The sequence below is a fragment of the Sparus aurata genome, chromosome 8, assembly GCF_900880675.1.
Source record: "Sparus aurata chromosome 8, fSpaAur1.1, whole genome shotgun sequence".
NCBI lineage: Eukaryota > Metazoa > Chordata > Actinopteri > Spariformes > Sparidae > Sparus > Sparus aurata.
Window position 1 is genome coordinate 12,720,571 of NC_044194.1, and position 21,005 is coordinate 12,741,575.

Genomic DNA, 21,005 nt, shown 5'->3' on the forward strand with positions numbered 1-21,005 from the left:
GGCAGATCTGCCTCTTAGCTCAATCACTATCGTACCTTTAATCACACTAAAGACTACGCTCTTAAGTGTTATTTCCAGAAAAAGTGGAAAGAAAGAGCCAAAGACTTACAGACACAAGGGCCTCTGTAACACTGGTGAGCACAGCAGGACGCAAGGAATGCACCAGGATCTTGTGCTCTGTGACAGCCAGCACCAGCAGAGTGGCTGCGTTCTTCGGCCCCAGATTCAGGAGCAGCGTGGAGAGGCTTCCACCACTACAAGACAAATAAGTCAAATGGTTCAAGATCGCAGCAGCAAATGGAGTATGCCTCATAATTACGGATTTTACTAACGCTTTCCTACCTGAGAGGCAGTGGAGAGGACACAGGCTGGCTCAGCATCAGGCTGTCATGTGGAGACAGCTGTGGAAAGACACACAGGAGCAACGGTGGGAGGATTTAGCTCAGTGTGTTTAGAGATATTCACGTCAATTCAAATAAAGCGAGCATACAAAATTGAAGTCCTGACTGCACTCGTCATAATGTCACATTCTAAGCTCACCTGCACGAGGATGCGTGGTCTCTGAGTGGAGGGGAATGGCACAGTTTGCATGAAGTGAGAAATGTGCCTGCGAGGGAGAAAAAATAACCGCTCAGAAAGCCGTAGGAGCACCGAAAACCTGTCCGCAACACTAAAAATAGACACAAATCTGTGAACCGGACGGACTTTGACAAAGTGAATGAAGCTGTTAAACTAACTTTTCAATAGGCAGGGCATGCGGTCCAGAGATGGAGTATCGGTAGAGGAAAGTGAGAAAGCTCCTGAAGGACTGGAAGAAGGGCCAGTGGGAGAGCAGACAGATGCTCTTGTTGCTGTAAACACTCCTTGTCCCGTCGGGTCCGAGATCAGAGCTTGGCAGGCCGAGCTGTGAGCGCTGACGCTCAGACAGGTTCTCCTCGGAGTAAGGCTCATAGAACTGAATGGCTGCTCCATACACCTGCATCACAATAGGACAGTGATGATCAGCATAAATTCATCAAATACACATAAAGCAAGCGCGCACACACACACACACACACACACACACACAAAGAAACTTGTTAACATCCTGATACAAACTTTACAAAGACACAAACAAGCACAGGCACAGCAGTCAGAGGTACTTTGAAAGAACGTATTCAGGTGAGATGGTGTCGCGGCGCTGCTGGAGAATTATCATCATAATAAATCAGCTAAATAACACTCAGTGCTTTGAAGTCGTTCCACCCAAATAAATAAACAAATCATTTCAGGCATGAAGTGCCTCGAGACGAGTCTGCAAAGCAGAGGTTGCAGGGGAAGGAGGAGTGAGTACTGAGGCGTTCAGCATTTAAAAACTTATGCACCAGCCCAAGTGGTGCATGACCTATCCATTATTCAAAAGAGCTGAAAAAATATTTTATGCTGCATTGCTTTCAAAGACTAACAACGTTTTAGTATTCCAAACGCCGCCTTTAGACCACTTTTGATTCCCGTCAGAGCTTAGAAGTTGATTAAGGTTGTCTGGTATTCTTAGAAATACTACTGCAGTTCATCAACAAACCAATCCATAAGGGATACTAACGCTCGAGAGAGACGGGGAAGATAAAGATGGAGAGGCTGGCTAAAATGGAGCAATCAATGGAGAATTTGTGTCTAAAGGGCCAGAAAACTTTGGGGGAACTGCGTAATTAATGATGATGTAAATGAAACTTAGCAGGAATGCTGGTTTCCTTGGCAAAATCAGTGTGCGTGTTTGTCGGTTTCTGTGGGTTTTTCATGAGCACAAAAAGGACCACAGGCAAAATTCCACTTAACAAAAAGATTAGGAAAGAGGAACATGGCTGTGGGTAATTACTAATGTAAGTAGCCGTTTTTTTTTTTTTTTTTTTTTTTTTTTTACCTTCTCTCCAGAGGCTCCCGTCAGCACAAATGTAGAAAAAACAGGCAGGGAGTGTTTGGTGTGTGCTGGCCAGCACTCGATTGTTGCCCCCATGGGCAGGCAGAACATTGGCACTGACTCAGGCAGTGGGAAGGACTCGTAGTCCTCCTTCGGATACCTACACAGCAGACCTGGACACAAATACACACCACAAAGTCAAACACAGTCGTCATAATTCCATTAAGTTAATTTACGGGCAGGAATAAAACTGACATTTCCACAATCAGATTACTTGAGAATTCAGAATTAGATTTGGCTCATATTACACATGCTGCTACTTTACCTGCTTTGTATGCAATTGTGTTCGCTTTAGCCAGAGACTTCTTGTAACAAAGGTACACAGAAGATCCCCACTGGAATACGAGAAAAAGAAATCACAGATCAATCACAACCTGCATTTTTTTGTAAGGACAAACCAAAGATCAGACTCATCTCAGAGCTTTGTCTCACCATGCTGCTGTTGAGGTTCTTGTCCACCTTGCAGAAGGTGTGAGGGGGCGTCTCGCCCTTGCCAGGGATGATGATGCAGACATCGGTAACAGCCAGTGACGTGTGGGGCTGGCTCTTGGGAGCGCGGCGGTAGGTGATGTAGATGCGTTGGGACGAGGAGCTGCTGATGTTGGCAGGGCGACCTGAGGGTGTGGTCTGGACGATGTGACATCCAGGCTTCAGCTTTTCTTTCCACTCATACAGAATCCTGAAATGCGAGCCAGGGTGAGACTTTTTACATGATCCTGGTGTTAAAAATTATAACTGGAGAGCTTTGATAATATATTCATTGAGGGTATGTCAAGGGATATGTTTAAGAGCAGATTATAGTGACCCAAGGCAAAGAGGTGATTAGTGGTGCTGGGTGAGTGAAGGGTCAGAGATTGTGGATTACTGCTTACCCAAGATCTGTCAGTGGAGGCTTATCTCTGCCTCGTTTGAAGCACAGGAAGATCTGCGGGCCCCTGAGGCTGGCTCCATTGAGCTCCGCAGAGAGGCCTGAGGGGGTGCTTTCCACACAGGTGAAGCCTGGGGGTACCTCCTCACCCAGGGAACGGATCACAACAGCTACATCGGTAATGGGGGCTTTGGGTTTCACAGACTTGGGGCCGGCGTCATCAAAGTGGAGCTCCTCCTCCAGAGGCTTGGACGAGTCGGTGAGGCCAGCAACCACAAAGTAGTCCGCTACACGAGGCCCTTTATCCTCCATCATTTCCCATTCCCACACTGTGGGCTGAAAAGTAGAGAAGGGGAGAGAGGAGGAGGGTTTCCATTATGCATTCTAATCATATTGCTGTATGTAACCCAGCTTAAAATAAAAAAGAAAGGAAAATAGGCCTCCTTCATCAGGAAATAACCAGGCTGAGCAGACTTTAAAATCACTCTCTGAGCACCCTGTATTAATTGTCTTGCTGCTCCAACTGTTGCATTAAAACCACGCGGCATGTAAAATAGAAATTACCTACATTACAAATGCATACCATACTGAACAAACAACGGAATACAATGAGAACATCTGGAGGCATTTAGCGCGCATTCCTGTCTGCAAAAACACCATATTTCAACAAGAAATATGGGAGGGCTTATGACCGATGACCTTGCTATATGCCATGACCGATTATGTAAAATGAAACGCATGCCTTCGGAGGAAAAAGATGGAAAAGTACCAGAACAATAAGTGAGCACTGGGAAAGAGAGGGCGCGGTGTAGTGCAGCAAAAAGCTTTTGTGAGCTTTTAGCCGAGGTGATATTCTGCGCGCAGCGATGCCGAGAAATAGTAAGGGATAGAGGGAGCGCCTCTGTGAGTCAGCTTGTTATAGCTTTATCACAAAGCATGGAGCCCTGGAAACCCTCACAGCGCTGGGCCAGTTTATTGTGCTCAAGCTGAAGAGCCTGCTTTATCTCTCTCTGCAGTTCCTCCACACTCACTAGCAAACTGATAAACAGCCGCCTATTATTTCTCCCACTGGGATATGAAGGAGTTAGTATAAAGATATCTCTCTCCTGTGCATTGGACGTGTCATCTGGTAGGAACCATGGCACACAAGAGGCTGTGACCGTATCTCGCCCACTTAGGACTTTGGCTTTAAAGCTAATAGGTCTGTGTGTGCCGTTGCCCCGTGTGGCCGAGTGATGGGACATAAAGCTAAGCACTGCTTACAGGCTTAGGGCGTGAAACTGACCGCTAACATGAGAACGTGGAAAAAGGGAGATAATCTATAGCAGCGAGCAGACTTCAGCATTGCCACAGTCACACTGAGGGACGAGAATGATTCAGCCATCCGTAGCCAGATGGTTAGAGAACACCAACCTTCAGTTATTCAGCTAATTTCCGATCCAAAAATGTTTCCTGTTTCAGGAGCCTTTTTGCTCTGCACATCAGGTAGACGGATGTTTTATCATTATGACTCATCATCAGAAGGACAATTCTTGTCTTGCAGTGTTTTTCGCCTAAATCTGTTTCTGACTATTTATGTCCGACGTTCCCTGATTTGCTGAGGGCTGTTTTGATGGCGGATGTTTATGCTCTGCAGTGTTAAGCCTTGTGGGTATACCCGATGACTCAACGTGCCAGACATCAAAAAGTTTTATTTATATCTCCTTTCAATTTAAATGACAAAATATACATACTGTATACATAACAGAAGCACTTGTGAAACCGTTGTTTTTCGTATGTATCTATGTTCAACCAGGTTTTGTGGTGTACAGTTGATTTCTTTACAAACAAAAGGGTCCATATTCTGGCTTTCATGTGTGACATTGTCACAAGCAATGCATCTTAAAGTTGTTGCTCAAAGGACAAGTTCTCTCAAATTTTTTTTATTCAGTCTCACCCTCATGCCATTGGAGTTTCATAGTCCAAAAAACATTTTCACAGCAAAACAGCATTGCAGTGTAGATGGGTACTTGTTTTAAAAACGTAACAAGAACCGAGAAATGAAACATACGATGACTCATCTGCGTAATCCAAGTCTGCGGAAGCCCCCAGTACCCAAATTGATTTGAAAGGACTTACACCCTCGATGTGCGGTCAAGCTCCAACATCCAGGATATCAAGATGCTATGTTAAGCTAATGCTTTTAGCTTGGCAGTAACAGTGAGGATTTCAGCTTTCGGACCCTGTGTCCATTGGAATGGACCTATTAAAAACATGAGTAACCAAAAATGTGTTTTTTTCCACTTTGTTTTTATGTTGGAGAGGAGTCAGAATCATTTTAAAAGAGAAGAGTCCGAAGAGGTTAAAATCTAAATACATCTAGGATCTCAGGACTTCCAGAAACTTCTGCCAGATGAGCTGCATGGAGCCAGTTTATGTTGATGTTTTCTGATGTTTTGTTTTACATTTCAAAACCAGCCACTTTAACTTAAGTTGTTGCTTCAATGCTAGTTTTGCTGTGAAGCTCCAGAAACTCTTCGTGGACTACAAAACTTTGTCTGACTTTTCATCGACATGGGGATGAGGAGACTTTTGTATTTATACAATTTCTCAACTGATTTGGCCGTAAAAGGGGACATAAAATGTTCTTTTTCTGTATTAGATGGATTTGATTATTAGCGTTTTTGGTAGGCAAACATGTCAGACAAACAACTTCCTTACGCGCTGTATGTGGAATTCAGTGGTCATTTTGAGGCAGTATACTCTTCACATAGTTTGTTAGAGGGTTCACAAACTTCCCATCGTTTCTGTAAAAGCCTCCACCAGGCTGTTCATGATGGATGTTCCGTTAAACACAGTGGTTTGGCGAAAAAGACTTATCTGAAGGGACATATTTCCATTGTAATGCCTGGTTACAATCCAATGTATTGGGCGACTTAAAAGCAAAAGAAAGTTAAAAGCCCTCTACACCTCGTCTTCTGCCAATCTGCAGAGTACCTGCTCTCAGCGGTACAGAATGCTGCTAAATATACAGCTGATGGCGCGGCAGATGTGTCGTGTAATACTCGGAAGGTTCAGGATTAAATATAGATGTAATCTCCAGCTCCAACTACCACTACATCCACTGCTGCGTCTGTTCCTCCCTCTCAACAGGAAGCAGAGGCCTAAAATTATATCTAATCCTCACCATAGCAACAACATTAAAACTGAAGACCTGACTGGAGACCGAACATTTCTCGCTCTGATGCTCAAACGAGCCAGAAAATTGTTCTTGTTAAATACCAGTCGACTAATGGGCTGCATCATGATCAAAGATCTATTCTGTGAAGAAAGTCAGCCAAAGAATGACGTCTTTACAGCTTACGTATTCAGATAAATACAATTTTTTGGGCCTTTTTGTTGTATTGACCTGAAAGTTCTAATAGACTCATTCCACCTCTCAGTGAAAAAAGCTGCAGTTTTTCCCTTTTCTCCAGCAATGTTTTACTTTGTTTTCCATTAGTGTCTCGTGCCGTTTTACTAGATGAGAAAGGTTCCTACCTTTATAGAGCCGATATGGTTATCAGTAAATCAGTTAGTTGTCAACTATCAAATTAATCGCAGACATTTCCAAAAATTGTTGAATTGGTTCAAGTAATATTCAGATTAAAACACTTTTTCATTCCAGCTTCTTAAGTGTGAATATTTTCTGGTTTCTTTACCCCTCAATGACAGCAAACTGAATGTCTTGGTTTTGTGGTCAAGCAAGACATCAACAAGTCTTCTTGGACCCTAATCAACATTTTTCTCAATTTTCTGACATTTTATGGACCAAACAAAATCTTTTAATCAAGAAAAAAAAAAAAAAAACAGATTAAACTACAATGAAAAAAATCATTAGCAGCCCTATGTCCTTGTGAAGATGTGTCTCGTGCTTTGTTTTGTGTTTGTTTGTACACAGTACTGCATCCCTTAGATCGTTTACCCCACAAAATACAGAACGGCTTTTGTTCTGGAAAGCTTTGAGGTCTGCGTCAGTGACAGAAGCCTGTAAATAAACCTGACTTGACTTGAAATTTCATTTTCCACATGCCACCTTCTGACTATATCACTTTCGAAGGCGACCCTCTGCTTGCTCAAAACTGGAAGTGAGTGACTCACTCCAGAAACTGCAATCTTTTCATTCACCACAGCTTTTTCTCCATAAAAGCCCCACAAATAAGGACACAGCGGATTTCCTCTTCTTTACTTCCCTTTTTCGTGTTCACTATTGTTTTTGTGAGTCACCTCCAACCGTCAGCTTTGCAGAGATGACAAATCGTCAGTGATTTTTTAATTACTTGTGCCGTAACGTTCCCAAGATCTTAATTTCACACTCAAGGAACCGCAAACTTCTTTATTTATTTTTTCCCACAAGGTCTGAGAACATCACACGTCAAACTCTGCATCTGCCATTGCCCCGGTGCTTCATTTAAAACACTGCAACATGTCTTTTATTTAAAGATACTGACGTTTTGTTTTTCCACTTTTAGCCCATTTTCTCGGTATCCAGAGAGCTTTCACTAAAATCTAAACTAAAATCACATGAATGAAAACATGTCAGCTGATTAAATGCAATGATAAAGTCAAAACAGGGACTTTTCATTAGAAATTATAATGATTATTTATATCTCACTCACACCTTTTGATATTTCATGCAAGGAACACTGACGCAGGATTTTCAACCTTAAACCTTTAAAAAATAATAACTGACCCTCTGTCTCTGATGTGAAATAAAAGCCCTTTGACTTGTGCTTTGAGCATCCCAGTGCTGCTGTAATGACGGCCCCAGAGACAGAGGCAGGAGCTGCTGGACAGACAGTCCCAGGCTGTGCGGGGATTAGAGAGGGCTGTATTAACAGCAGGAGGGGCAGCCGGGATGGGCAGTCTGATCTGGGGAGGGAACCACCACAACATTTCACTCAGCATCTGTTCCCTCTTAGCGACGAAACACAACCCTCACCCTCACCAGCCATTTGCATTCCTTATGTTAGACAGGGAGGGGAGAGACCCTGGCCGTGTGATGAGGAAAACCACACACACCCAAAAGATAAATAGAGCAGAAAGATGAAGGACAAAATACCCTGAGGTGGGGCAGCAAAGAACCTCCCCCCCCCCCCCCGCCCCCGAAAGGAATAGGAATAAAACAAAGCCTGCATCTTGTGCAGTTGGCAATATCTGGTTTACCACAAAGCCAGAAAATGGTTTTCTTTTTTTTCTTTTGCAAAACACAGCTGACCAGAGCGACCAACAGTGATTTAGAGGGGTTTTCTCTCATGCCCACATCACAAGGAGCCATCTTATGGAGCATCTACACTAGGTGCAATGGAATAAACCTCCATATGACCTCAATATAACCAATGGGCGCCCTGTAATTATTACACACAGGACGCTAACTATAAAGCAGTCTATTATTCTTTTGCAATGCACGACAATAGAAAAAAAAAAACCTATTTATCGTGTCGTGTTAATTAAATCCTGATGAGGCATTCAAAGACTATAATTCAAAAGGATCTGGTTTGTAACGCAAACAGCCACCATCATAAATAATATCAAGGTCTTAAAATAATGAAAATAAAACAAACGAAATAAATATGAGTAACACCCCAATTAAAGAGACTGGGTGTGCGAGCGTCATGTGTTTAGTCCCAGTAAAAGAATAATGTACTCACATCACGACGATATGAAGATGATCTGTCGAATATAAAGCAGCGTCGAAGTAGAAACCTCCAGATGTGTGCGGGCGAGAATGATTCGTTTTGCTTCGTCTACTATTTCTTTTTTCTCTCTCTCTGACTAAATTTGTTTTCATGAAAAAAATAATAATTCACAATGGGGCTGGGTGAATCCGAACAGACCGTGTAGTCCCGAGCGGCGCTTTATCCAGACCTGCGCGGCTCACGTGACTGATTACAAACCCCGCTGACGTCACTGATGACACTGCTGGCAGCTGTGACAGACAACAAACGTCCGTGGCTGTGAGGACACATGTGAGTTTACATGAACACATCTGACAAATAAAAACCACAAACACATAGGAGGAAATCAACAAAAGTCAGAAAGCGTGTAATGATGTCGATGATGTAAACTTCCAGCATTCACTCCTGATTTACGGTAAATGTCAAGACTGTGGCCACGAAGAAGACACCGTGAGTGCCATCCTGATGAAAACAAACAATATCATCTACATTTTCATATTAAATTCACTCAGCTGCCTGTTGAACTGTATATTTTCTGTTTAGTCAGCAAATAGTCAAAAATGCCTGCTCTAATTTAAAGTAATACAAAGTATCTCATATTAAATATGCATAAACATAACAATAATTTCTGTCCATAAATGTTCATGTAAAAGTAAGGTATCAGAAATACTAGTAAAAATAAATGATACATATATTTCCATGTATAAGTTATGCGTTACGAGACGACTGGTTCAAGGATCAGATTTTTAGCATTTTTCTGATGATCAGAATCAGTGGTTTTTTTTTATTTATTTTGTTCTCATGAAATAATTTGAAAGTGTGCATCTGTAACTAGTAACTCAAGTTTTGACATGAATGGATAAAATAGATAAAGTGAAATGTACAATTTTTGACTCCAACATGTAGTTGAGCGTAAGTATAAAGTAGCATGTTGAAGTAACAGTGCTGAAGTAAATGTACTTAGTTAAAGTACACAGTTAAATTTAATTACATTGAGCCTGAATAATACTATAGCCAGTCTGTAATAAATGCTCAAATAAAACAGCAGGCTAACTGTTATTTTATGATTGTAATTACTAAGAACTCCAAATTCCCACAAAAACAGAAATGACACAACCCTAGTGTTGTCAAGCAAAGCTAAGAAAGTTAATACATGTATCATAATGTTATAATACACATTATATTATGTTCAATGTAAATTGTTATTTCTACACTGAAAATAAATCTCAACATGTTTCATCCTCAGTGATCTGATATGATGCCTTCCACAATCCAGAACAATTACATGTACAAGATGTATTGTGATTAAACATGTATATGTGCAGCAGTTACAATAATGTCTGTTGTTCTATTTCTATAACATACATTTGTTTTTGTCAAACTGAACCGAGTGAACCGAGTGCAGGGCATAAAGAGGTACAACCAACAACTGTATCTGACCTAGACTCTGACTGATTCGTGGATGGATGGTAACATCAGTCAAAACAAACATTCAGACTGTCTCATGGTTGGAGAGACAGGAGTGGGTGCAGACAACTGGCAGTGCAGCCACAAACAGCTTGGCTTATTGCCCTCTGCTGCCCTTGTGTGGTGATTACCAAGACACACAGTTCTGGTGAAACTTACAAATGACCATATTTGAGCTCCGGAAGATCCCTCTCCTTAGCTTGGTTTTCTCAGTCTTTCTGCTGTGTCATCTTCACTGTTGTAATCATTTGTTTTAAAGGACAAGTTCACCCAAAATAGAAATCTCAGTCTTTTTCTAATCACCTCATGCTGATGAAAAGTCAGGGGAAGTTTTGTGGTCAACAGCAAAACAGCGTCGCAGCATTCTCGAGAACAACAGAAGTAGATGTGGCTGTTAAGAAAAACAACCGAAACCCCCTCCCCCCCTAAACTTTAAATGCCTCCATACAGCTCATCCATCTGTCATGAATTTAAATGTAAGTTTATTCTCTTCCGTTCTGTCAAGACCACTGAGTAATTATGTTATGATGTAATTTTCTGACCTAACATAACAAGTGAAACACAAAATCACATTCAACATTGACCTGGTTTTCTGATGAAGTTTTCAGATTGTCTTAGAATAATATTCGGGCTCTCGTGTGTACATTTGAACAAGTTTTGCTCGCTCAATTGAATTCTTTTGTTCGTGCCAGCAGGTAAAATTTACCTTCCTAAAGTGTTTTCAATGTAAGCGATGTGACAAAATCCACAGCCCTCCTGCTGCGCCAAAGTACATTCAGAATTTTAGCTGAGTCTTTGTGTTTTCCCCTCTTTGTCTTTCCCCAGACAGTTCCTCTTTGCTGAGGAAGGATAGCAGCACAATGATAGAACTTTTTTTTCTTCTTTTTTTTACTGAAAAAGACTTTAACTTTGGAAAACAGCCTCTTGGTTTGTCTAACTTAAACTGCTGAAGCTTCATATTAGATTGAGATAAAGGCTTTAATCCCACGAATCCCAGTTCACCGACATTAGAAGCAGGCTAACGAGGGATCTCTCAATTTCTTGTGCTTCATTACGAAAAGGAAAAAATGTGAATCTATCCTTCAAATCTTACCGTGGAGGGGAGGAAAAGGAGGACAAGTCGGCAGCGAATATAGGTTCATGTTTAGAGTTTCATTTGCACAAGAAGTCAGCTACAAAATGTGATCAGAGTTGATCATAATAACATTTACTGGTCAGTGAGCATCAGCACACTGTCATTGAAATTTTGCCCTCATGTGTCGTGTGAGGGCCCTTTTTCTGTGTTCACTTGTGTCTTGTCAATCAGCCCTTGTGTGTGAATATAGTCTGCGTGCTCCCCGATGTTTTTATCAGTTTGTCTGCTTCTTCTTCTGCGATTCACCTAAGGCTGTTTCATTGTCCTTCACTGTCTGCCAATGTTATGTTCTGGGTTCCTGTCCCCTAATATTTTTACTGACTTTTACTTTGCTCTTCTAAGTTGGTTCTTTGTTGTAGTTTGTGTTACTACTTTGTGATTTTGGCTGGATTCTGCACTGCTTGTTTGTTTTTGGTAGGGATTCCTGGCTTTTGAATTATTTAAACTTTTATTGATAAAGCTCGCCTTTCATTTCTTAATCCCTCCTGCCTCCTGGGTGTTTTGCATTTGGCTCCTAACTTTTTTTATTTACATATATATACCACAAAACGTAACACACATGACTCCTACTCATCTTCATTGGCTCCTGGCAGCAGACAATGAAGTCGTTGCCTTTGCAGAGATGTGAAAACGTGCCACTGACCTGACATGACACGTTTTGATCTCAGCGTACAGTATAGCACAGGCCGTGCGAGATCGTGGGCTACAGATCAAAAACAAAAACAGTCGGCGTCTGTAGGCGTTGCACTCCGTCAAATAACAAGGAGAGAAGAAAAGATGAAGCCTGTGATGAAGGCTTGTCAATAACTACAATACTTCAGCTGTCAAGAGAGGGGAACAGAGCATCCATGGCAACAAGCCTGTACATTTTTGAGACATTTTGAACCAGCAGACTACAAACTGTAAAGATAACGGTCATTAAATTTAATCCAACACAGAGAAGAGTGAGTGATGAATAAATTTTTTCTATACAGCGTTTGGGGCAGAACTGAGAGTAACATGAGTCTCCCTTTTTAACGTGACAGACAGCAGACGGAGGAGTTTTTTTTACAGGAACAGCATCTTCTGTTCTCACTCAGGGTATCCACTGGGGACGACGCTGACAAAATAAGAAACACTTGAGTGGAGGGTACTTTGTGCTCAGAAATAAGACCAACGTTGTGACGCCTCTACTTTGGTCTTTCTTATGTAAATATAAGGTGCAAGGCAGCGTGGAATTAGTTATGATTAACAATTACATGAACAATTCTATCTACATATTATATACAGAATTTATTGTTCATGGTAATAAACAAGAAAGCTCAATCTGCCCAGCTGTCTGGATAATGATAAAATATGATGTTGGCATTGTTTGTTTGTCACACCGCTGCAGCTGTGGATGGGATGCATATGGATAACTGGTACTTGTGCAGTTAATGTTCTTGTAGTCATTCATACTGTCAACTCTGTAGGATCCGAGGCTGTGCTTTTCTTTAATGTTCCATTTTGGACCATTTCATAAATTCTGCTTCATCTGAGCCCCTATGTCCCGACAGTTTTTCAAAATAAATTGACTACCTTGCCAAAACATTATCTTTTCCAAACCTGAACCAATTGGTAACCAGAGAATAAGCACATCATTGTCAGAACTTAAAATTAAAAATGTAGCCTTTCTGTAAACTTGGCTGGAAGAACATTTATTGGCTTAGATGTTTTTGCTGTTACACGGTTAAATCCTGACATCGAAAATACTGTATATATAACTGCACCGTCACTCTAGTGTCCTTTTGCTCCTCTGTTCTGTCTCCTTTTTGCTTTATTCTGTTTTCCTCAATGTGCAAAAGCACTTTGGATTATCTGTGTTGTGTATAAAGTGCTATATAAATCAAGTTGAGTTGAGTGTATATCAGAAAATACAAAAAGCTCAAGAACAATGCTGATGGTACCACAATGTTGACAAGAGACTGTCATCTGGTCATGCAAGCTGCACTATGGCTTTAAGATGTTAAGTTTACCAGTAAAAAACAAAGACATCAGTCGTTATTCAAGCCCTACAGGCAAGGACGGACTGGCCATTGGGCAATGTGGGCAAATGCCACTGTGGCCGCCTGGTGATGCGGCCGCATCACAAACAAACAAACAAACAAACAAACAAATAATTAAATAAATAAATAAAAAGCGGAGCAGCTGCATCAATACGCGGCCGCGGCCGCAAATGAATAAATGAATAAATAAATGGCCAGCGACCCTCATGGGCCATTCGGGCCGGTCCCAAGCTCGTTTCTCCCGGCTGTTTCGAGCGTCAATTAACTTTTTAAGCCAAAGGGAAACCAAATTTCTCTTAATCCAATATACTAACTAGCAGACGATCTAATCACTATTTATATGCCACATACGAGTCTCTATATCACAGTCATGGTTACCTTCTACAGTCACAAACTTTTATATCACTCGGCATTGTTTTGTAGCGAAATGTCTTATTCAGATGTTCAAAAACGTGCATGGTTTGAAATAAAACAAATCTACCTGCATTTTTTTATTTGAATAGTTGTTTGCAAAACAACAGATGATTTATTAATGTGTTTTATGTATTGGGGTGTAGTTGTTTATAGCTTGGGAATTTACGTTTACTATCACCGGGGCTATCAAAAGTGCCTGTTCTTTACGCGCGTTAAAAATTGCGCGTGCGCGTGGGCGCGCGCACCCCCTTTCCGTGGGCCGCTGGTGAGTGAAAATGCCAGGGCCGTTTTTTGTTCCCAGTCCGTCACTGCCTACAGGTTTGTTTCTTCACCATTGTGGCATATGCAGAGTGCAAATATAGAATATTAATGTGGTAAAAATGAAAATATATATATATATCTATACAGAAGAATATAGCAAATACGCCAATAAGAAAAATAAGGAAAATACAAAATATGTACACATACTCTACGCAAATATGTGGATGTACTGGAAATACATTGTAATGTATGAATGCTGTATACACGTGGATTGTTAGGAAATCCAATTTCTTCTTAACTATTTTACTTCTTTACTTTTAAGAGACCAACATTCAGAAACATAGATTGCTTAAAAATGCGAATACTTGACGGAGTATTTTTAACGTCTAACGCATTGTTTAAGGTTTAAGTCACGAAAAGTTAGGTCCTACCGAGATTTGAACTCGGATCGCTGGATTCAGAGTCCAGAGTGCTAACCATTACACCATAGAACCGCCTGTCAAACTAAACTGGCAAATATATATTCATACATACAAAAGTTTTCGTTGGTTCATTTTTTTTGTCTTATTTTATGGTTTTATACTCCAGCACAGGAGTATGCACGAGGAAACAATATCGATCGACTCACTTGTCGTTGGTTTCGTTTTCTTCACCGAATCTAACGTGACACGTGCTCCCAACCTGTCTGTCCCCTGGTGGCCAACAGAGGCTACAGCAGCTTTTATCTTCATATGTTTCCTACCTCTAGTTTCACTTCTCTTATTACTTATAACCAGTGTTGGGGAGACATGTAGCTGAACTACACAGCTTAACTACAATGTGCTGTAACTTGTTAAACTACATTCACATTTTGTGCTGCTTCAAGTATTTCAACTACTTTTTGGGTCATTTTTTGTAGTTTAACTACTCAATTTACAAACTACAATTTTGGCCAATAGCATGCAATTTTTTTTTACATAAAAAAAGACCTATATAATATACATTTTATTTTTATTTTTCTTGTTTGACAAAGTGAATGAGGTGGAAACTTTTGTGAAGTCCCCAGATGAGTCCCCACAAAATGCTTTCAAATCTCTACCCAAAATGTCCAAAGTGCTTGTGAAGTTCAACACTGGTGTCCCAGCCAGTGCAGCTTGTGAACAGCTTTTTAGTGTTGGTAAAGATGTTTTTAGTGCCAAATGGAACTGGCTGTCTGATAAAAACTTTGAGAGACTGATCATGTGTCGTGTCAACAAGCGAGTAGTAGTGGCAACAAGTAGTTTTACAAGCTATGCTTGCAAAGTAGCTTCCCCAACACTGCTTATAACTCTTCACGAGTATGTTATTGTCCTCACGTAGAGACTGAGGACGACTCATAATATTAATTGAACTGTAATAAAGGGTGCAGCCCGTACAAGCAAGCCTGACCTAATAACTCAATGATGTCAAAGAAAAATAATCTTTCTTTCTTTCTTTCTTTCTTTCTTTCTTTATCCATTCATTCATAGTTATATAATCTTTATCTAGCAAGGACTGAATGCTTTCGGGCCAAAATACATTTCTGATCTGCTGCCACGTTATGAACCATCCAGACCTCTGAGGTCGTCAGGTGCAGGTCTGCTTTTCAGTCCCTAGAGTCAAAACTAAACAGAGAAGCAATGTTAATTTATTATGCGCCACACATCTGGACCAAACTCCCAGAAAACTGCAGGTTCGCTCCAACTCTGACCCCTTTTTAAATGAAGGCTGAAGACCGATCTGTTTGCCACCGTTTTTCACTAAAGCAACTGTAAGGTTTTGAATTGCACTATGACTTTAATTCTTTAGTCTTGTCTCTTTTAAACCTATTCTATTTTAGCCTACTTTCCTATTTCTTAACTTGTTTTATGTTTTGTTTCTTGATGTCTTCCTACTTGTTTTAAAATATATCTTAAATGTATTTTACATGTATTTCAGATGCTTTATTATCTCATTTTATGCCCCTGTAAAGCCCTTTGAGTTGCCTTGTGTCTGAATTGTGCTTTACAAATAAACTTGCCTGCCTGCCTAACTAGCAAATCACCTGAAATAGAAATCTCTATTTCAAGAGAGACCTTGAAATGACAAACAACCCTTCAGATGGTCTATGTAATGAATTGTTACTGACTTGAAGTTTAAACATTAATACATTTAACAAGAACGTCTCGGCATGGCAGCTGTTATCGAGCAACTGTACTGAGTGTTTTCATAAAGTCCTTATTAGACTGAGTCAAATAACGATTTTGTCCACACATCAACTGTTACACACTCGCTTTGTTAAATGCCTTAATAGTGTGGAGTTATGTGTGTCAAAGTTCATTTTCATCAGAATTTGGGAGCAGTAATAGACACAGAAGAAGTGAGAATGATCACCCTGACTAAGATGAATACTGATTATGCATTAAGAATGGCTAAGTAACGATCCAGCTTTGGTCTGATGGATCCTCACAGTTCCTGTAGCAGGACGTGACCACAATAAAGATCTGCAGCTGAGCTCCACTGTGGACTCACCCACAGCCGAGCGTGCACTCAAACGGTTCATGTTTAAATAAAAGCTTTATTACACTGAGCACTGATTGAATTCCTGATCGCAGTGACATTACGAACTCAAACAGAGGTAGTCATGTGCTTTTTGATTTAAAAACCGTTTCATGCTCACCTTGTTTTTCCTCACAACACATTCAGCTACAAGCCTGGCTCTGGATGTCAGACTGAAGTGAAAGTGACAGGTTACCCGAGCAGCAGTGTGGTCAGCATCCAGGTGCAGCCTCTTGAGAATAAACCAAAGGTGCAGTTCTGTCGGAGCATTGAGAGGTATTGCCTCTCACCAGTGGCAGCTTCTGTGAAAAACAGCTCCAACTGAAAGATATAGCTGACAGGCTGACTGCGGCAGAAAGGATTATGCCAGAGGCCTGCATTAGTTAGGGAAAGTCCCTGCAGTTCTTCTTTGCCTCTGCAATATTTTACAACATTTTAATAACCAGCCTAGAGACAGTCCAACTGTGAATTATTACATTCCCCACATTTTTTTTTGTTCAATTTGCTGCATCTATATGAACCCACTGAAGGAAAGTCTGTTTGGTGTTGTTTAGGAAATATTGAATACAAACAAACAAACTTGTAATCTTTTTGTTGAAACTGGTCATTGCTCTGCAGTTAAATATTATTAGACATAGACATTCATATTGGCATGGATTTCAGACTTCACAACTTAAAGGTCCAATTTGTGAGACAGTTTATTTATATTGAGTCTCATTCTTAAATATTGTCACACATATAGTACTATTTCCCATGCACATGACTTTCTTTCAGTCATTATGCCTGTGTGGTAATTTAACACTTACTACTATCTACCTGCTTTTATTCGAGCTCCCAGACACTGTTTGTGCTGGTTTGTGTTCGTGTGATGGATGTTGGGGCCGACTCTCTTTAAAAGTGTAATATGTTAGAAAATGAGTTGAAAATATCAAACAAATTGTCAATAGAAAAAAAAACAGTGTGTTGGAGGTTATCATACTAACCAGCGTGCCCTAGATAACTGCAGCAACAGTTAGATCAGTGAGTGGTTTCTCTGGTGATATGCTGCACCCTATTTGTTTATGAGGATGAATTCGACAGATGTTCAATTCTCACACACATTGCACCTTTAAGTGGATGGGTTTCTTTCTTTTACGTTTCCTTCTTTGTTATGTGTGGAATTTTCGTTGCCTCTTCACGTCAAGTCTTGGGTTCCAACAACTCTTACATCTTTCACTGTACACCAGGAAACCCTCCATTTGCATATAATTTTAACTGGTTTTAAATAGTGAATTCATTAAGATAAAATATGCTGCAAATTTCATTTGCATTTAGCGCATCACACTGAGACCGGAGTATGAACAGACAAAGAAAGTACTCTGTTTTCTACTGTCAAAATGAAAATGTAAGAAAGCAAAACAAACGACTCTCTGCGAGGCTGGCAATGCGACTGAACTAGAAATGATGGAGTGCAGGTGTGTCAGTAGGAATCTAGTTATATTTGGAGCAGAGGAGGGAAATACAAGTCACTGCATATTTAAAGGCATAGTATGCAGGATTTTCAGTTGCAGTTTGTAAACACACAGTCATCAGTCAGCTGCCACCAACCTGGGAATGAAACTCAGTGATTAATCATCCTACTCCAGAATCTCTGATGCCCAGAAACATCACAAACAGAGATTAAATAGTCCATAGATTAGGCATACATTGTTTATTCTGGAAAGAACTGCATGGTTTACTTTAACTGGCTCTATACTTTACTTATACTTGAAATGAAAAAAACAAAAAACATGAAAAAATGTTCCTTTTTGCTGTCACTCAGCTAAAAGGTAGCAGCGACTCCCCAGCAGCAGTAATCATACTTGGATTTGAGTCATGGCTTCAGCCCCCTTTTAGTGAGGATGTCATGCTGGAAGGCTTTTGATTTTTAACACTGTTTGAACTTTTCACCTTTCGCGATCTGCCCTGCTCTCAATGTGCCATTTATAACCAGTTGAATAAAAAAAAACTCTGTTTTGGAGCTATCTTTAACTCTGCCCCCTCCGAGCTGTAGCGATTCCCATAAATTATTTCTGTGTTGAGAGGATATTCAACAAGCTGCAAAACCAAAATCTCTGTTGAGTGCTCACCTCTCTGCAGCGTGACTTCATCTTGTCATGCCTCTCTCTCTCCGAACTACTCGGTTGTATTCGGTCCATTAGCTTCTTGACTTACTGGCTGCAGTTCCTATCAGCGGGGGCATCGCTCAGGCCTTGTTGGCTGTCAGCAGGGCGGCATGTCCATCATCTGTGTAGCCTGAGAAACCTGCCTCTCACCACTGAGGAACAACCAGAACTCCTCTACTGTAGTGAGCTGGTTCATCGCAACTTCTCCCAGTTCCCAAAATATGGCAGTCATCCCATTTCAGTTTAAGACAACTTCTCTCATAGTAAACCATAATTCCCTTTTGTCTTGCATCAGACACATTTCATGGTTAGCATATTTCATGGTTAGCATCACACTGAAAGCTCATTACTTTGATTGCCTGATCTGGTACGTCAGAAAAGTTGAGAGTAACTCAACACCCTCGAAAATTCTTGTCTTTGCTGACCTCCAGTGGTTTAACTTCTCAAGGGCTCTGTCTGGGTGCACCATCTCTTAGACAAACTGAAATGTGGTTAAAACATCAACATGTCACAAAAGAGCAAATGTATGAAATCATTTTAGTAATTTGTTCATTTGTAGGTTGAAAGTGAGATGACAGTGATGAGTGTGAAGGTTTTTCTTACGAGGCACACTACACAGGTAGGCAAAAGGCGGCCTACATGAATATGTTATATCTTTCAATGTTTTTTATTTAGAATGTCATAAATACTGAACTATGCAGGCTGTGAGCTGCCAGCAAGACATAATAGGAGCACTTTTGCACATTAATGTAAAATAAGACATTTCAGCCACTGCTGTAAAGCGCATCAGTAAGCATTAAAACCTTGACCACTCAGAATCAGGACTTGTACAGCACAGTGCAAAAGCTGAGGAGATACATATGACCCTTCACCCTTCTGATGTGACTGTGGCAGAACAATTGGAGTTGTCCTTCAGTTGGGAAATTGAGGGTAACATTCTTGACCCCTCTAGTCATTTTTCAAATTTCTCACTTGTATGCTAGTATTACAAATCCCAGTGAAATCTTCAAATTTTTGGTGAAACATTCCTGAATGTCTTTTCAGCTGAGAGGTGCTCATTGGGAACTACAGTGTGTGGTTACAGGTGCAACAATAAAACATTTCTGACAATACTGGTTGTGGTAATAGCCCTGAAATACTGCTGGTCAGTATCGTGTTAGGTTACTCTTTAAATTATGCATTAACTGAACTGGAACTGAACTGCTGACAGGCATCAAAAATGTATATAATAACTACATAGAAATAGTCACTTTTCTCTTTGATGGTCTGATGGTTGCTTATGTACCTCACAGTCATCAGTATTACATTAATAATAGTTCATAACCAGTTCCTTGTTCAAGTTAAAAGTATTATCAGCAAAGTTTTCTGAAGTTCTAATTTAGAGGACACATAGCTCCTGGTATATTTTTTTGTGAATTGAATTGGAATGAGGATACATCATGGAAGCAGCTTTTTAATGTTGTAGCTAGTCAATAGATCATGGAGATTTATAACTATACATAGACACTTTCATATTTGTGTATGAAGCAGTACACAATGTTTATCATCTTATAATCTGAACAGAAAATGAGCAAGAAATATGCTATTTCTGACTTATAAAAGAATAAAATGCACTTCAAAACACAAATCATACAGAACTATGATGTGTAAATCTTAATCTCTTAATTGCCTCTTAGAAAGACTATTTATCACTTTGACAAAATGACCTCAGTCGTGAATGTGCAGAGTGTTTAACAAGAATAATGTGAGGCCACAGACTCAAGACAACATCTTAACACTTTGTAATGTGAGCAGAAATAGTTCAGAAATTGTAAGCACCCATTTACAGACTTTCATATTTGTAAGAGTCATTCATCTGTATCAAACAGTCTTGTCATCATTCATTGTCACGGCATTTCAATACTCAGAGCTGCAGATGAGGAGAGAGAGTTTATTCTCCACACAGGCAGGGTATTAACCTGACTGACACTGGTTTCTGATGGCAGAATAGGCTTTTAATTTAAAACTTAAGTACCAAAACAACAAGCAGCATTGATATGACAGCAACTGGAAAAACCTTCCTCAGAAGAAAAAACAGTCACATAAAATATGATCCACTGACACCACACTGGTCAATGATGGCGTAATGTCCAGCACTAATGAGACGCTGTCTGAGCATCGATTGTCAACATGTTATTGCTTCTACAGAGGGTGAGATGGAATTCACATAGTGAATTAATAAATTCAGTTCAATATATAAATAAGATAATTAGCCTGATACAAACATAAAATATTTTTTTAGAATTAGACTTTTTACATATGGTTCCCTTTTGCAAATACTGCACAGGTTATTTTGTGGGTGCTGAATCGGTCAGATGAAACCGTATTTTCAATTTACAATCTGACAGCGAGAGAAAGACAGAGAGAGAGAGAGAGAGAGAGAGCAAGAGAGAGAGAGAAAGAGAGGAGGGAGAGAGGGGGGAGAGATAGAGACAGAGAGAGGGAGAGAGGGCGAGAGAGAGAGA

The 21,005-nt window shown here is 40.4% G+C and overlaps 1 protein-coding gene and 1 non-coding gene across 3 annotated transcripts in view; both read right to left on the bottom strand.

Moving 5' to 3' along the window:
- The window catches only part of dennd4a (DENN/MADD domain containing 4A), a 26,496-nt gene extending 17,760 nt beyond the window's left edge, over positions 1 to 8,736 (bottom strand). Inside the window, exons 1-9 of one of the 2 annotated variants that reach the window (XM_030424899.1) lie at positions 8,495 to 8,736; positions 2,830 to 3,161; positions 2,390 to 2,636; positions 2,223 to 2,292; positions 1,901 to 2,070; positions 738 to 976; positions 541 to 607; positions 343 to 401; positions 110 to 254 (exon numbers count right to left, since the gene is read on the bottom strand). In XM_030424899.1, the coding sequence (XP_030280759.1) occupies positions 110 to 254; positions 343 to 401; positions 541 to 607; positions 738 to 976; positions 1,901 to 2,070; positions 2,223 to 2,292; positions 2,390 to 2,636; positions 2,830 to 3,140 (1,308 nt within the window). In that variant the 5' untranslated portion in view covers positions 3,141 to 3,161; positions 8,495 to 8,736. The remainder of the gene's footprint in view (positions 1 to 109; positions 255 to 342; positions 402 to 540; positions 608 to 737; positions 977 to 1,900; positions 2,071 to 2,222; positions 2,293 to 2,389; positions 2,637 to 2,829; positions 3,162 to 8,494) is intronic. The other variant, XM_030424898.1, reaches the window with a different exon arrangement.
- Positions 8,737 to 14,244: 5,508 nt separating this feature from the next.
- On the bottom strand, positions 14,245 to 14,316 carry trnaq-cug (transfer RNA glutamine (anticodon CUG)). Its single transcript has one exon. It is a non-coding gene; the product is annotated as a tRNA-Gln (tRNA).
- Positions 14,317 to 21,005: the final 6,689 nt, after the last annotated feature.